This window comes from Quercus lobata, chromosome 7 (genome assembly GCF_001633185.2).
Source record: "Quercus lobata isolate SW786 chromosome 7, ValleyOak3.0 Primary Assembly, whole genome shotgun sequence".
NCBI classification, from domain to species: Eukaryota; Viridiplantae; Streptophyta; class Magnoliopsida; order Fagales; family Fagaceae; genus Quercus; species Quercus lobata.
In genome coordinates, this window is record NC_044910.1 from 9,770,425 (window position 1) to 9,787,879 (window position 17,455).

At 34.8% G+C, this 17,455-nt stretch overlaps 2 protein-coding genes across 2 annotated transcripts; both read left to right on the forward strand.

The window, feature by feature from the left end:
* Positions 1-431: 431 nt before the first annotated feature.
* Positions 432-6,226, forward strand: LOC115953116 (N-acylneuraminate-9-phosphatase). Its single transcript, XM_031070622.1, has 6 exons — positions 432-872; positions 1,734-1,840; positions 3,982-4,090; positions 4,185-4,346; positions 4,655-4,828; positions 6,024-6,226. Exons 1-6 carry the CDS (start codon positions 612-614, stop codon positions 6,051-6,053), a joined length of 843 nt encoding a protein of 280 aa, XP_030926482.1. The 5' UTR covers positions 432-611; the 3' UTR covers positions 6,054-6,226.
* A 6,190-nt stretch (positions 6,227-12,416) lies between these two features.
* LOC115951543 (zinc finger BED domain-containing protein RICESLEEPER 2-like) lies at positions 12,417-14,042 on the forward strand. Its single transcript, XM_031068725.1, has 3 exons — positions 12,417-13,582; positions 13,654-13,865; positions 13,969-14,042. The coding sequence occupies exons 1-3, from the start codon at positions 12,417-12,419 to the stop codon at positions 14,040-14,042; spliced, it is 1,452 nt and encodes a 483-aa protein (XP_030924585.1).
* The last annotated feature ends 3,413 nt before the right edge of the window (positions 14,043-17,455 follow it).

Consider the following 17,455-nt stretch of genomic DNA (forward strand, 5'->3'; position numbering starts at 1 on the left):
TTATTTAGTTAAAACTAAAAAAATTTTGCTGAAAATACTATAGATAAAGCTAAAAGATAGATAAAATAGCACAGTGACACTCATAAATAATACCAAAAAATATAATAAGACTCATAAATAATAACAAAAATAAACTAAATAATAATAAAAAAACTGATTTTTTAAGTTAATATCAAACACAACAACCTAAGTAACAAGTACCATGCTACTTTTTCAAGAGTGGCTATGTACTATAAAGTTAGTCTTTTTTTTTCTTTTATTTATTATTATTTTTTTAAGCGAGCCAAGCCAGGTCACTTTTATCCATTTATTTATCCAAGAGGCAAAAAAAGAAAAAAGAAAAAAAATAGTGGGGCTATAAATTGTAATAATACTGAAACACAGGGGCGTTACCACATCCCCAGATTAAGAATCTCTATATAATGCATATCAGACTGAGCCACTCTTGTTGTGGATCCTCACACACGGCACACCTTTGCCAAAGTGATGAAATTCTTAACAAACAACAGCTAATTACCAAAGCAGCAACCAAAGTAACAATCATTATTAATGACTGACTGAGAGAGAGAAAGAAAGAAAGAAAGGGCAACCTCAAATGAGACACACAGAAAATGGCTCTAATGGCGACTAGAACGAAGGTACCGCTGCTGCTGCTGCATAGAGTTGTTAAAAATGGAGGGGCGTTTGGGAAAGTGGGTGCAATGCGTTCATCTTCAACGGCGGTGGTGGAGTCTAGGCCTGTTGGGTTGGGTGTGTTGGGACTGAAAGACTATGAGGATTATAGAAGGTCTTTGTATGGTGAGATCACTCACAAGGCCTTGCTGGTTGACGCTGCTGGCACTCTTCTTGTTCCTTCTCAGCCCATGGCTCAGGTCCCTCCCTCTCTCTCTCTCTTTCTCTCTTAGACATGTTTCTATGTATGTTTTTTGTTGTGTCTGTATGTGATTTTTGGCTTAGTGGGTCTGATTGCATGAGTTGGAATTCTGGGTACTGTGTTTTTTGCATTATTGGATTTCTGGGTTCTCACTTCTCAGTGGTTGTATTTGTACTTTTATTGTACTGTTGGAATTCAGAAATCTTTGCATGTGTGTTGTTGTTGTGTTCATTTAAGTGATTTTTTCATGTTTGGCTTAGAGGGTCTGACTGCATGTGTTGGAATTCTGGTTATCTGGGTAGTTTTTTTTTGGCATTAATGGATTTCTGGGTGAAAGTATGTATGAATTGGAAATTTGGGTTTTGAGGGAATGTATTGAATGAATTGAATTAATGGCTTTTTGGGTTTTTTTTTTTAGTTTCACTTTTTTCTTCTTTCTCTTTCTTATCTCTATTGGTGCTATCTTTTAGTAGAACTTATGGTTTTTGGAGTTGAAATTCATGAATTTTGTCTTGTTCATTTTGACAACTCTCTCTGTTTGTTCACTTTTTTCTTCTTTCTCTTTCTTATCTCTATTGGTGCCATCTTTTAGTTGAACTTATGGTTTTTGGAGTTGAAATTCATGAATTTTGTCTTGTTCATTTTGACAACTCTCTATGTTTGTTCACTTTTTTCTTCTTTCTCTTTCTTATCTCTATTGGTGCCATCTTTTAGTAGAACTTATGGTTTTTGGAGTTGAAATTCATGAATTTTGTCTTGTTCATTTTGACAACTCTCTATGTTTGTTCACTTTTTTCTTCTTTCTCTTTCTTATATCTATGTTCATTTTGACAACTCTCTATGTTTGTGTTCGTTATAGATATATAGGACGATTGGGGAGAAATATGGGGTGAAGTACTCAGAGGATGAGATATTGAACAGATACAGAAGGGCATATGGGCAGCCTTGGGGTGGATCCCGTCTCAGGTCCGTTCCAGTTCTTTTCTCCATTTCCAATTTTTTTGGATTATATGGTAGTAATCAATTATGTTGTTATCACTTCCTATATTCTTAATCTTTTCCCTTTGTTTTTTTTTTTTTTTTTGGGGTAGTTTATCATATATATTTTCTCTCATATTTCAAAATTTTCCAAATGAGGTGCAAATATGCTGGAAAGTAATTTGGAATCAAGTAATGCAAAGAAGTAAGAGCACAACATCTTTCACAACGGCTGTTGTAATGCCAAGTAATTTGGAGCACCTTATTTTCACCTTGAGTCCATTACTAACACCACGTTTATTATGCCCCCAATCACGACAGGTCATGTCAACGGTTGTGAAAAAAAGTTACGAAAAATATCTTGTGCATTTGTTGTTTGGAATCGGTTTTCTTTATTCCGCTTTCTTTTTCTTACAACAGTACTGAATGACTTTGTTTCTTTAAGAGAGTTGATACTTTTTGCCAACATATGTTGCTAAAGTCACCCAGTGCCATGCTAAAGTTTTCCTTATTAACCCATTTGTAATTAATGGGTTGGTGTTACGTCTTTCAGTTCTGACTTGAGAGGGGCAGTGTTCTGGAGTACTAAACATTTTTCCGATTTGTATTATATGTTTTTGAAATTACAGTTGCCATGAGGGAACAGGACCAGTTTGTCTAGCACATAAGCAAGATATTTTTAAATTTTGGTCTAGGGTGTGGGACCAATTTAGTAATTTCATTGCTGATTGATGTTTTACTTCAGGAGTAAGTTACTAATGACATATGGGTTAAAATTGTGTTGTCCTCCTTTCAAAGCATGCTGATTTATCTGTGTCAGCTCTTTCAGTGATATGAGTTGGATCTATAAGCATACCAGCCACTGATTCAAGAAATCCAAGATCATTGAAGCCGTATTGTGGCCAAAATATTGTTATTGCAACAATGATCTGATCTGGACACTTAATGCTGAGATAAATTATGTTTTTGAGACAATCAAGAATTGGATATCTCGCTTTTAAAAGGTTGAGTCCAAATAATTTAATTTTTGGTCATGGATTTTGCAAAACAAACTTAGGATATGTTGGGAACAAAGATATATGAGGGGAGAGGAGAGGTGAAGGGTAGCCAGAAAAGTATATTTCAGCCACCCATCCAGCCCCTCTCCTCCCATCCCCTTTCTAAACCTAGAATTAGAGATTCTATTACTTAGGTAGATCAGTTGAGCTGTCTCCAATTCAAAATCAAATTTATTGTTTCTGACCTCATCTCTCTCTCACGGAGACGGTTTTTTTTTTTTTTTTTTTTTTGGGGGGGGGGGGTTGATTTTGAAAAAAAAAGAAGAAGATAACATGAAAAAGGAAAAGTGGCTCATTGCTTGCTTTCCTACACATTAGAAAAGAAAGTTTACGAAACTTATTCAAGTGGAGTAATATTTATGCACGATCGTCTTTCATCTTTTTGTATATTTTCTCAGTGGTTAAGATGAAACTAAATCAACTTAAAAAAATTTAATAAAAAATCACTGGAATTAAAAAGATGATCATGTACTACATCCAAAAATGGTAGAGTGATTAATGCGCTGGTGACAAAGACACATTAATTGGATAGAATAGAATGACGAAGAAAATTTTAAAAAACAGTGTATATCTTTTGATTTTAAACTTATCTTTTTCTCATGTTTGGTTTGAATAGACTCTTTTTAAATGCAGTAATTTAGTAGGTCAGCCTAATTTTCATATGGTTTTGTTTACAAAATTTTATCATCTTGGTAATTCACTTATGTGTATGAACACTTCAAAATATCACCTCTAAAATATCACCAGAGGATTTGTCCATGACTGTATCTAGATTTTGTGACCTTGTTAAGGTCACCCTATTTTCTTGCTTATTATCTTTAAAGGGTCCAATGTAAAGTCTGTTTCCTACGTGCCATGTTTTCAGGTTCTTAAACAGTGGCAATGGACACACTTCTACCTGTTTTCATTTCTTAAGCCCTTAGCTTTTAAATAATTAAAATTGAACATTATTAAGAATGATATTCTTCACATTCCCATTACCAAAACTGCAAAAGGTAGCAATTTTTCTGTCATGTTTGTTGAGGATCTCTTATCTTAATCAATAATGTTTTTGTTTTTCTTCAATTGCAGATATGTCAATGATGCAAGGCCTTTCTGGCAATATATAGTCAGTTACTCCACTGGCTGTTCAGATTCCCAGTACTTTGAAGAACTTTACAACTACTATAGCACTAACAAGGTTGGGTCATTTCTAAATTAGCTTTTATAAATTGCATGCTTTGAGTTTTAAACTTATGTAGTTATAATTCTTTCTCCAATTTTTCTTTCCATAGGCTTGGCACCTCTGTGATCCTGATGCTGAGAATGTATTTAAAGCTCTTAGGAAAGCAGGTGTGAAGTTGGGTGTTGTGTCAAATTTTGACACTCGGTTAAGACCTTTAATGCGATCTCTAAACTGTGACCATTGGTTTGATGCTGTGGCAGTTTCAGCTGAAGTATGTCCATTGATTTCTTCATTATATATAGTTTTTTTTTTTGTTTTTTTAATTTTTTTTATTACCCCCTTTCATACACACAATGGGATGGCTAGCGGCATGTGTATGAGGTTTATCTTTCTGATATGTATACACATGCATATGTACACTGATCCGTATTGCATTCAATGAAGTCATTTAAACTTCAAGAAATAATGTCATACATATATCATAATTGTATTAGCAATCTAATGGTGAACTTTTCTTATGAGCAATTTGTTTTCCTCTACTATCTATGGTCTTGACTATGATTCTCTCTCCCTAAACAGGTTGAAGCAGAGAAGCCAAATCCAACAATATTTCTAAAAGCTTGTGATTTATTGGGAGTAAAGCCCGAGGATGCTGTACATGTAGGGGATGACCGTAGGAATGATATATGGGGTGCTAGAGATGCAGGCTGTGATGCTTGGCTTTGGGGAAGTGAAGTTCACTCTTTTAAGGAGGTAGGTTGTCATCTGCATCTCTTATTTTCCTGGGAATTACTTGGATGAGTGTTTTTTTCCATGTAATTTTTTATGTTATAATATATTTCAGGAAGAGAACATAGTGGTTATATCTCTGGTTTATATTCTTCTAGCTACTTCTTTTAATGATTCTTGCAACTGTCTTTTGAAGTAAAGAGCTGTGTGTCAGTGTGTGTGTGTGTGTGAGGATGTTAAAAGACCTTTGTCTGTTGATTATGGAAGTTTCCTCAAATACACCCTATGAAAATATCTAATTTTAGAAATTCTCAATTATTAGCTTCCTTCGTTATCTTTCAAAGCTTATCTTCATTTTAGAGGTAAATAAGAAAGAAGAATAGGGTGTGAATGACTATTAAATTGTAAAGAAGAAATTTTTTTTTTATGTTTTTAATAAGAAAAGGTAAATATTTAACATGCCTTTTCATGGCTTTTGAGGAAATGCCCTTTCCTTCAATTGGAAAATGGTTGGTAAATGCGGTAACCAAGCAGATTTGCCTGGAGTATAGGCATTGTAGCATCAAAATCAGTTTTCACAATGCATATTTTTAGGTATCAATCACATCTTCTTCTTTTTTCACAAACACCCCCTCCCCAACACCCCCCAGCCCCCCCCCCCCAACAAAGGGAATCAGTTACATATTTAGTTTAATTAAAGTTACGTTTTTCAAATTTAAAGAGCAAAATTTTAAAACTTTTATGCAAGTGATTTGGCCACTTTACAAGTTATGCATTAACATTGATACTGTGATAAGCAATACTTATCATAGAAATATATCATATCTGCAGTTCAATCCGTTAATGTTAGATGTATGGTGCCATGCCAACTCAAAATTTCTAAAAATCAAGGCCTCTTTTGTTTCAGGTGAGGTCAGAAAAGTTTTAGAACATCTTAGGACCAGAATAACTGCGTGTGTTCTGTCTGTTTCTGGGATTTGTGTGCTTGTTGTTATTGCTTTAAGGCTTAATGTATAATGTTTTGTTGCATCTGTCCTTGTAAATAAACTATCCATATCAATTCCATCACCGTTTATTGTTAATCACATTGTTTGTCATTGCTGTTTCCCTATATGGATTTTAGTTAAACCACACTTCAGATTTCTCTAAACAGTAACCTGATCAAGTTATTGCATTTTTAAAGTGAGTTTATGTTCTTATTTTATATTTTCTGATGCAGGTTGCTCAGAGAATAGGGGTCCAGGTTTAAAGAAAAGCAACCCTTTGAAGGAAGCTCTATCTGTACAGTTTTTTTTTTTTGGTTTAGTTTTGGTAGTTGTATTTTCTGTGCTGTGTTGTAGTCTGAATAAGAGAGTTGTGAGGTAGTAACTGATGTTACAATATTATAAATAAAATAATAGTGAGATGATTTTGTTCTCTTCATGCCAAATAGCACACTTTTTTTTTCCTTCTGAATATCATCCGCCATTTGCTGTTTGATGTTTCATATGCACAGTATCATTCGCTGTTTGATGTTTCATATGCACAATATCAACCGCGCGATGCAATGACATTCTACCTATGATTGATACAATCTCTACCTGATGTGTGACAGAATACTGAAAACCAGCGTGTATGAGCTTGGTAGCATAGCATGCAGGCCCTCATTTTTGGGTTTATCTGGGGTTATTTCTTTTCACAAAACTCCCATGTCCTCTACTTTTGGGTTTATCTGGGGTTGTCTCTTTCCACAAAACTCCTATGTCCTCGGTTTTTCTGCACCGGGAACGGCTAGAAGAAAAGAAAGAATTTCTTGGCAAAATAAAAGAAAGATGGAATGGATTGCTTACTTGTTTTTTGGGTTGACCAAGAATAGGTGGTCCACCTGAGGTGGAGGGTTCAAAATATGATCCAGTTGAATGGTAAAGAATTTCTTGGCAAAATAAAAGAAAGATGGAATGGATTGATTACTTGTTTTTGAGTTGACCAAGAACAGGTGGAGGGTTCAAAATATGATCCAGTTGAATGGTAAAGAATTTCTTGGCAAAATAAAAAGAAAGATGGAATGGACTGCTAACTTGTTTTTGAGTTGACCAAGTACAGGTGGAGGGTTCAAAATATGATCCAGTTGAATGGTAGACTGGGGGGTTTTGAACTTATGACCTTTCACTATACTCTTACAAGGATTTGAGCCAGTAAGTTAAACTTGTTGCCATTTTAAGTTTTTAACTTCAGTAAAGCATTCCTTGAACATTAAAAGAAACTGTAGTCTTAATCATCTTCAAAGACTCAATCCATTAATTAATCCTTTATTTATTTAATTTTGAACTGGTTTGAAATATTACTATATTCCGTTTGCCTTTTTTCCGGTCGATGGTCATTTACTTTAGATTCACGGAAGTGAGGCCTTATTATGCCCTATAGATAGCCATAACTTTAGATTCACAGAAATGAGGAGGTAGTAGTCTACTCTTTACTTGAGATTGACGGAAATGAGGAGATATCAGATACGTTTTGGTAACAATTATCCACATGCAATAATACACATCACCCACCTTAAAATATGCTTAGCTTTGATTTTTCAATTTTGATCCTTTTGTTTTTTTTGGGTTTAGAGAGGCATCAAAATATCTAACTTTGTATACATCTCTATTTGATTCGCAGACATTCTATAAACAAAATCAAATCTAATTTAATTAAAAAAATGTGAAATTTTTCTTCATTATTGCTCTAATAAGATTATTCCAATGTCTTTCTCAAATGCTAGTGTACAAACTCCACATGGGCTTTGATTATATATATATTATTGTTCCATGACTAACTTCAAGACCAGTATTATTTTCTCTTGTTTACTTGGCCCAAAAAACTATCCACGTTTAAATTCCCTTGATCCAAGCAATAGTCAAATAAATTGATAATGACAATGAGCTTCATAGACCTAGGATTCCCATTTATACAAATCTCAATCTCCCTATTATGATGTGTGGAACGCCTAATTTTTTAGAAATTGTGGGTGTTATAGGTTGCGAGTTGGTGAGTGGCCTATAAACTTTGGGATTTGGCATGTGACGCGGACACGATTGGGCTCGAGCTTGATTATTATTATTTTTTTGGGAGGGGAATGTGGTTAAACTCAACGGTCAAGAGGGCTATTGTGGTTGTGGTGGCAATGAGGTGGTGAATTAAAGGAGTCTTAGGACATGTTTCCTACGTGAGTTGAAACAACAATTTTTAAATACTAAAAATTGTGGGGTCTAGAAAAAAAATGTGTTTGGTAAGAGTGTTTAGTTAAAAGTGTTTGAGTCATAATTTTCAATTTAGGTAAACATTGTATTTTGAAAATACATCTAGAATAGTTTTTACTTTTCGGATAACAATGCTGAGTGTCATTGTTGTAAAGATTTGAAAAACATTATTGCCATGGTGGAACTCAAAAGGATGAGGTAGGCTAGTTCATCAAGACACAAAGGTGGCATATTGAAAAAGGTGATTTGTTTTGGGTATCTCTATTGTGTGCTTGACTTTGTTGGTGGAGGGATGAAAATTTTGATGATGTAACTGACAATATGATTTTGTGTTTTTGTTTTTAATTATTTTCTTCATATTCATTATGTTTTTTGTTTTGTATTTTTGGCTTGATCTTTCAAGTCATCACGATGATAGATGGAGATCAATTGATGTGATCGTATGTTGGTGTAAATAGGGGGTGGGGGAGGGGAAAGGGAAAGAGGAAATGAAAAGACAAGAAAACAAATAAGTGATAAAACTTTTATATTTATGATAATGACAAAACACCGTAGTTTTAGCACATTAAAATGATATCATTTTGAACCAAGCTAACATTTGTTGATGCTCACTTTTGACAAAAGGTCCAATAGTAGAAGAAGCCCAACAATATGAAGAAAATGGGAAGAGAAAGTAGTAAAGTAAGCTCAATAGGCCGGAATGGCAAGAATAATGGTCAGCAGGCCCATAAGAATGATAAGAAGTAAAGAAGAAGCAAATGGGCCAAGGAAGCCCAAGAAATGAAATAGTAAACCCATGGGAACAATAAGAGGTAAATAGGAGGTAAATGGGCCAGGGAAGCCCAAGGAATGAATTAATAAATTCATTGGGTTGGCTTAAAAACTAATAAGCCTGAATAGTAATAAGAGGTAAAGATGTGGTAATTGGGTCAGGGAAGCTCAAAGAATTTAGCAAAAGCCCATGGGAGTAAAAGAGGTAAAGAAGAAGCAAATGGACCGAGGAAGCCTAAGGAATGAAATGGGTTGGCACAGCAGGAATGTTAGCCAATAAAGCCCAAAAGAGGTAAGGATGTGGGAAATGGGCTGGGCACAGCAGGAATATTGGCCAATAAAGCCCAAAAGAGGTAAGGGTGTGGGAAGTGGACTGGCAAAAGCATCAGCCTAAAAGCCCATGGGTAACAAAGGAATAAAAGAGAGGTAATGATATAGCAGGAACAATGCAGTGTCATAACAGGACCCTCGGCCAAGAGGCCTACCAACGCAGGAAGGAAGATGGGCTAGGCAGGAAGGAGAGGGCCTGCACCTAAGCAATACCCAGTCTAAAGAAGAGATGGAAGTAGGGTGTCCAGTGAGTAAAAGACCCGACCAACCCGAGGCCCAACGGGTGGACCCGAAGTCCATGGTGGGTCGGATTCGGGTCCCTCTCTAATAAAACCTGAATAATCAGTTCGGGTGGCGGGTTACTAGGTTAAAAACCCGTAGAGCCCGACCCGACTAATGCTTTAAGATAAATAAATATATATATATATATATATATGTTGGTAATTTGCAGAACACGTGAAGTCTGAATGGAGAAGTGTACTAATTGGACTAAAAGCTGAGTTTGTTTAGTGCTACATGCAAGACTACAAGAGTGATGGGACTAAAAGGCTAAAACCACTGAGTATCCATGCCTAAAACCACTCATATTACACAGTTTCCATGCAAAGAAAATCTTCTACTAAAGATATGGAACGGCTAGTCGGCTACACTTCAAATCAAATGGCAATTTTTCATCACGTCCCCATGCCCATGGTCATGAATCATGGTTTAGGGTTTCAAGACTCTACTCGGCTACACTTCAAATCAAAATCAAAATCAGATTTTCCTTACTCCTTTCTCTACTCGGCTACACTTCAAGACTCTCAAGTTTCAACCCTCATCTCTCTCTCTCTTATAAATGGGTCTTCTCTGAGTTCTCACCTTTCTCTCTGCTCTCTAGTGATTTCAAAATCTCTCCTTTTTTATTTTTAAACAAACCAAGTCCTTTACTCCTTTACATCAAAGATTCAAAATCTTTCTCGTTTCTTCACTCCACCGAGTTGCTAGTTGCTATTACTGCTGCCTCATAGCCCACCTGACGCTTCCGTCTTCACTCCATGGGGCTTCTTAGCCTCTCAGTCTCGACTTCCTAGTCTCAGATCAGGTAAAAAAATTTCCCTTTTCATCCCTCTTTTTCTGTATTTTGTGTTTATGATATGGGTTTATCATTTTGTTCAAATTATTTATTTTTTGATATGTAATAAGAATCATATGAAAACCAACTTAAGGGATCTTGTTCAAATGATTTAAAACTTAAAAATTAGGGACCAAATTGAACAATAGATTTGATTCAAAGATGAAACCCTAATTTTTTTTATTTGATTTGTTGTTCAAAGACTTGATTTATCACTTTTCAAAGATGGAACCCCTAATTTGAGTGTGTTTGTTTGTGTTATCATTTTTCGAAAACTTGAGTTATCACTTTTCTGAGTATGCTTTGTGTTTATTTTCATGTTTACTCTTTACAGACAAACATTATAGTTAGTTTGATTCATTATTTTAGTATGCTTTGAGTGTGATTTGTATCTACCCTGTCTTATTCCTTGTTGGTTTTTTTATTTTTTATTATGTATTTATTTTTTTATGATCAATATACTTGTATCTTCACTGTAAAAGAAGAATATGAAACCCTGTTTAAAAAAAAAAAAATCCAAACCCATTTTTATTTTCTTATCTGCCTGTTTTATTCCTTCTATTGGTTTTGTTTTTTTTTTTTTTCCTATGATCAATATACTTGTATCTTCACTGTTAAAAAAAAAAAAAAAAAAAAAAAAGATGAACCCCTATTTTAAAAAGATGAAATCCAAACACATTCTTATTTTCTTATGTAATTGTATTTTATTGCTCATTTGTTTAATTGCTTTCCTAACTTAAAAATTTGAAATCCTAATTTTATACAGGAGTTGAAAGTTGTTCAAGTAAGCTTTCTGCTTCCTTTGCAAGGTTGAATCCCTAACAACTAAGAGTTCTCTGAGATATCATTTCTCTTATGTTGTTTCTCTTTTAACTTTTTGTTATTGTTTGTGTTACTTTTGAGTTTTGTCGTTGTTTGAGGAATATCTGACTGTAATAATTGTGTTCGCAAATTGACGATGATATGTCTTTGTAATTTCTTTTTGTGGCTTTTATTTTCTCTTTCTCATCAAAGCTGTTAGGCCACCCAATCTATGTAGTGTTTATTTACGTGTAAAATGTTATATCAATCCATTGCTTCATGTCTTGATCAGAGTTATCATACTAAATAGGATTGGGTTATCTTCTCATCAACCTAGAGTTTAGAAGTCCTACTTTTTTCCTTTTAAATTATAGAAAAGGTCATTCTTAATTGTAAGTTTGATACTCATATGAATCCTTTGACAATTAGATAGAGATTCAGATATGATGCACCCTTTCACTAGACTTGATAATTTGATATATTCTTGCACATTGTCTTTTAAATTTTTTGGTCAATCTTGTTAGTTGATTCAGAATACATCCCAATCAGTACTTGTGAAGTCAATTCTTATGCATAATGATATTTCTTATTCTACAAAGCCTCAGTGCATGTGACTTTGCCCTTTAAGAGGTCAACTACAATGATCTTTCTTAGGATTAGTTTTTTTATGGTTGTTTGCTAATGCATAAATTTGATGTCTTTAGGTTATGAAACCCTCTAGTGATGCACCCCCTTCACAAACAATACCAACTGCCCAAGCTGAACCTGTTGCCTAAGCTGTACTTATTGCCACTCTAACTAATGCTGAGGTTCCCCCACTTCCACCTAAAGGTAAAGGCAATGTGTGTAATAATAGGAAAAAATCTATTGCTTGGGACCATTTTGAAAAAGTAGATATTGGTGAGAATCATTTTAAGATTGTTTGCAATTACTGTCAAAAAACTTATCTAGCTGATAGTAAGGGGTATGGTACTGCTAATTTATTGAATCATACGTCAGTTTGTGTTAAGAACCCTAATAGAGATACACTTAAAGGGCAACAAACCTTAGCGTTTGAACCCAAAATGGATGGGGAGGAAGGGTTTCAGCTTTTACCAATAGTCTTTACTGTTGAGGCTTCTAAAAAGGCACTCGCTGAAATGGTTATAATAGATGAGTTGCCTTTTAGGTTTGTTGAAGGGTATGAGTTTCAAAGATATTCGACAACCTTACAACCTAAGTTGTGAATTAGGGATATCCCATCTCGTCAAACTGTGGTTAGGGATGTGATTGGCATTTATGGTGTTGAGAGAGAGAAACTAAAGGGGCCTTGAAAGGTCATAGGGTGTGTCTTATTACGGACACATGGACTAGTATTCAAAATTTGAATTATATGTCCCTCACAGGTCATTTTATTGATGATGATTGGAAGTTGCATAAGAAAATTTTGAATTTATGTCAAGTTAAAGACCATAAGGGGGAGACTATAGGTAGAAAGATTGAGATGTGTTTGCGTGAGTGGGGTATTAATTGCATATTTACTTTAACAGTGGACAATGCTGGCTCAAATGGTGCCACCATTAAGTTTTTGCAAATTGTAACTAAAGATTGGGAGGAGACTATTTTAGAACATGAGTTCTTACACATGAGGTGTTGTGCACATATCCTAAATTTGATTGTGGGTGATGGTATGAGAGAAATTGAGGCATCCATTGCTAAGGTGCGTGAAGCTGTGAGGTATGTGAAGTCCTCACCAAATAGGAATCAAACTTTTATAAGTTTTGTGGAGAGATTAGGTATTGAGTCTAAGTCTTTTCTTTGTCTAGATGTACCAACTAGGTGGAACTCTACCTACCTCATGTTAGAAACCGCACAAAAATTTGAGAAAGTGTTCATACAAATGAACTTTGAGGATGATAGTTATTCTTCATACTTTATGAACAAGGAGAATAGTGGTGGTATAGAATCTCCTAGTGGTATTGATTTCCAAAATTGTAGGAGATTTGTGGGTTTTTTGAAGCTTTTTTACAATGCAATGAAAAAGTTTTCAGGTTCTTTGTATGTTACTGCAAACACCTTTTTTGATGAGATGTTTGTCATTCAAGAGAATATTTTCCATTTAAGTAAATCTCAAAACCACTTTTTGAAAAACATGGCAACTAAAATGGAATCTAAGTTTGATAAGTATTGGGGGAAAATGGATAAAATGAATCATTTCTTGCATATGACTGTGGTTCTTGATCCAAGAAAGAAGTTGAGGTTTTTGAAGTTTTGTTTTTCTAAAATTTATTGGAATGAAGTGGCTATTGTGATGGTTGAATTGGTGAGGGGTTCCTTGGTTAAGTTGTACGATTATTACTCTTGTGTTGATTCACCAAAAGTACAAGTACCAAGTGGGAGTGAAAGGACTCATATAGAAGGTGAGTCAATTGGTTGTAGTGATCCATATGCGATGGTTAATTCTAGGTTTAACCGTTTCTTGGAGGCTGAGCAGTCCATAGGTTGTAGTAATGAGATTGACAAATATTTGGTTGAAAATTGTGAAAGTAGAAGGGGGATGTGAAATTTGAGATATTAGGGTGGTGGAAGGCCAATTCAAATAGGTATTAAGTGCTGTCCAAATTGGCTAGGGATGTGTTGGCTGTACCTATTTTTACTATTGCTTCTGAGTCAACAATTAGTATCGGAGGACGCATACTTGATCCATTTCAGAGTTCACTTTCTCCACTTATGGTTCAAAATCTTGTTTGTGCACAAGATTGGCTTCAAGCCTTGGTTCCAATTTCTTCTTGCAAATCAAAGGATGAGTTAGAGGCCTTGGAAGATGAATTTCATGATTTAGGTAATATGTTAACTTCCAAACTTTTTGTCTATTAAATGCTATTAAATGTGTTTTATGCAAATGAAATTTAATTTAATAGCCTTCATTTCTTTCTCTTTTTTAGTTATACGTCAAGCAGCAATAGGTGGTGGAAGTTCAAGCTCAAGCAAAGGTATCTCAATTAAAGTTGATGACTAATCACTAACTGGGTAAGTTTATGCCTTTACTATTATTTCTATTGACTTTGGTTTTGCCCTCTCTATTGTTTTTGGTTATTACTATTCTGTATTTTTTGATCTTGTCCTTATATTTCTATTGATAAATATCTTTTTGCCCATTTTCTTGTAGGAGGAAGGACACATTTTGTATAGAAGACAGATTTTTGGATACATATTGGAAGTTCTTTTGGACATAGTGCTTTTGTAACTTATAATTTATAAATCAACTCTTGCTTATAGGAAAGAAAACTTATTAAGTTTATAGGTTTTCTTTTCTATAAGTCATGGACTAAACTATAGAGTAGTTGCTCTTTAATGCTTTAGAAAAGCTATTTTTTGGAAATACTTAGATATTTCATAATTGTAATCAATTATAACTAGCTACTGCCTTAACACTTGCAGTAACTACCTTTCTGCCTTCTCTGACTCTATGGAAATATTGCAAGATGCTCTTGTTATCTTTTGTTGCCATACTTGTGGTGTGGTTGTGATTGAATTATTTGTTAGAATTTGTTTGCTGGCTTGTGTAAGTTGTGTTACATGTATGGAATGGTTGGCATAACTTGGCAGGTTTAATAGGTTGAGGTGTGCTTTTGTACTTATTAGACTTTCTTGATTTGTTTTTGGATTTTTAAGGTACTGCTCAGGTCTTAATGCTAAGGCATTTTGAAAAAAATTTTCTTTCTTGTATTGTGTTGTTTTAAGAGGTGGTTAGAAAGTGATATTATGTGTGTTTTTATGTGCTTGCTAATTGCCCAGGTTTTTACGTGTTATTTACTATATTTACTGTGTTTGTTGTCATTAGATGTGAGCTAGAAACATTAAATTTGTACTGATAAGGCCTAGAGGCCCAAAAGATTCAAAGTTTTGTAATGGCATACAAGCTAAGCTTGAAAGCCCAATTTGAAATAAAGGACGTAAAAAGAGGCCCATATGATATATATACATAGTTTAAAAATATATAAATCTTTGTTAAAAGTAAGCCCATTAATTTGGGCCCAAAAGGCCTGTCAAAAATTGAGTTAAAAAAAAAATTATGCAAATTTACAAATTTAGCCTAAATCGAAGCCCAAACCCGCCTAACCAATAAATCCAACCTGTTTAACTGATGACCCGAACTGCCAGGTCTGACCCATATATTGGGTCAGTTGCGGGTCACATTTTTGGTAACCCGATCCAGTTGGGTCGAGTCCGGGTCAAGCCTAAACCCGAGTCGACTTGACCCGTGGATAGCCCTAGATGGAAGGCGGAGAACATGAGCCTAAAGGCCCATATGCCTTTCACGTTGCAAGAGTTAGACACCTACCAGAACGTACAACAAAATCAGACAAACACGGAGGCAATAGCAAAGACGTGAAGGCCAAAAAAGTAATGGATTCAGACGGAAGTGGAGTATACACACAGGGCCCAAGCACCACCTACTTGTACTCAACCAATATATAAGAGGTGAGCCACAGGTCAAGGGTATGAAAGGGTGTGATCTGGCGATAGGGAGAAAGAGGGAGTCTATTTTAGGGTTCTTGCTCAAACTTCTTTGGGGAGAAATGTCTTGCTGGGATGACATTTCACCTAAAAGAAGTAAGTATGAGCTGGAACCATTAGATGCATGCCATAGAGGTAGGTAAGGGAGGGGTTTAACCCTTATTCAGATGAGAGTAATGAAAACAAAGAGAGGTAAGAGACAAGACAAGCCATTTTTGTTTGGGAATGAGGCGTGGTGCAGCTAGCATAGTGTAATGGTGGTGGCTGGGCAGTCGGCAGGCTAGTGGACAGTCTTGGAAGGATGCCCACAATGAGCCAAAAGCAGCTGAGGGGTAAAAACAGTAAATCCTACCATGACAGGTGGTATAAGAGGTCATAGTTGTGAACAATGAAAGGGGGGAACAACCATGGCAAGAAATAGAGATAAAGTAAGGAAGAAAAAGAGAGAAAAGAAAAATACAAAAATCAGGGAAAAACATGAGTGATGATAATAGAGGCATGCATTAATAGGCTACCCATTTTTTGCTCTCTTAACAGACCTACTCTCTAAGATGTTAAGAATTAGGGTTTAAGCCATCTAGGTCTTTTTTCTAAAGTGTGTAATCTCTATTGCAGAAGTCTTCTCTAAGGTTACCCACATTGGAGATTGGCTCATTTTCTGGACTTGTGTTTGCTGAAAAGCTAAAGCCCACTTTCTTTGGCAGACGAGTTTTACTTTTTGGTTGATAAATGATTAGCTTATTTCTTATTATCGAATTTTTTGTTGTAATCTCATTATTCATGATTGTATTATTCTGCCATGATCTTGTTATATTCCTTTGTTGTGTTATTTAGGTGTTAGTGTTACTTGTAAAACGTTTTAGTTATCTTGCCATATTGTGTTTCTTGCTGTAATATTTGTAACAGTAATATCTGCCGTGAGCACGTTGTACATTCAAGACTCTTGCCAAGGCGTGTCTATACTGGGATGGCCCAACTTGCACACAAGTTGGCTTAAGGTGTGTTTCACTTAGGCCAGTCCTAACTTTCCTACCTCATAATCACGGGCCATGGTGTAGTAGGAGAGATCAAAGCCCAACAACACGAAAGACCCACCACAACATTTAATCGCCACTTTTTTTTTAGAAGAACATTTAATTGCCACTTAATCAATGAGCTTTGGGCAAGGTGACTTGAATTAAAAAGAAGTGTTACATTTATAATATTTTCATAACAAATTATAAGTAGTAAGTTGTTATTGGTTCTAATTTGAATCTAAAATTTAAATTATTATTTTCTCATTCATAACAACCAAATAACAACCTGTCACTTAAGATTTGCTATAAAAGTGTTATGAAAATATTTTAAACATAGCATTTCTACGAATTAAGACGAGATGGAATTTTAATTTTGATAAAAAGTTAGAAATGAAATTCCAAGTTTTAAACATAAATAAAAGGGAGACAAAATCAAAATAAACTTAAACATAAAGAGTGCAATTTGCGATTTACAACTAAGGGTACATTTGGTATACTGAATGCGGATTACAACAGGAATGGTAATATTTATTACCAGGAATAAAAGGTGCTGTAATGAAATAACTAAACCTATTTATTAGTTTGGTTGTGAGTTGTAACATTAGAATAAAACTTATGATCTATTTTAGGAAATATCTCATTCATACAAATATATTTCCTAGAAAATAATATATTTTAAATTTTAGAGAGATGAGTTATTTTTTGATGATTTTTTATTTCCATAATTGTTAGGTGGATATGGAAAGTTTACTTATTTGAAAATATATTAATGTTTGAAATTATTGCATCTACTAAGGAGTAGCTATTACAACCCCTTTTAGAGAGGAATAATTATTCCTTATTTTAAAGAATAGTTATTCATAAGGAATAACTATTCCCTGTAATAAAAATATAA

What these genes read in the sequence shown, in the direction of transcription:
- LOC115953116 (XM_031070622.1), top strand. Translation starts at nt 612, where the DNA reads ATGGCTCTAATGGCGACTAGAACGAAGGTACCGCTGCTGCTGCTGCAT. An exon ending in TGGGGTGGATCCCGTCTCAG is followed by an intron (nt 1,841 to 3,981) that starts GTCCGTTCCAGT and finishes CTTCAATTGCAG; the next exon opens with ATATGTCAATGATGCAAGGC. An exon ending in ACTACTATAGCACTAACAAG is followed by an intron (nt 4,091 to 4,184) that starts GTTGGGTCATTT and finishes TTCTTTCCATAG; the next exon opens with GCTTGGCACCTCTGTGATCC.
- LOC115951543 (XM_031068725.1), top strand. Translation starts at nt 12,417, where the DNA reads ATGTCCCTCACAGGTCATTTTATTGATGATGATTGGAAGTTGCATAAG. An exon ending in TGTGAAAGTAGAAGGGGGAT is followed by an intron (nt 13,583 to 13,653) that starts GTGAAATTTGAG and finishes CAAATTGGCTAG; the next exon opens with GGATGTGTTGGCTGTACCTA. An exon ending in AGATGAATTTCATGATTTAG is followed by an intron (nt 13,866 to 13,968) that starts GTAATATGTTAA and finishes TCTCTTTTTTAG; the next exon opens with TTATACGTCAAGCAGCAATA.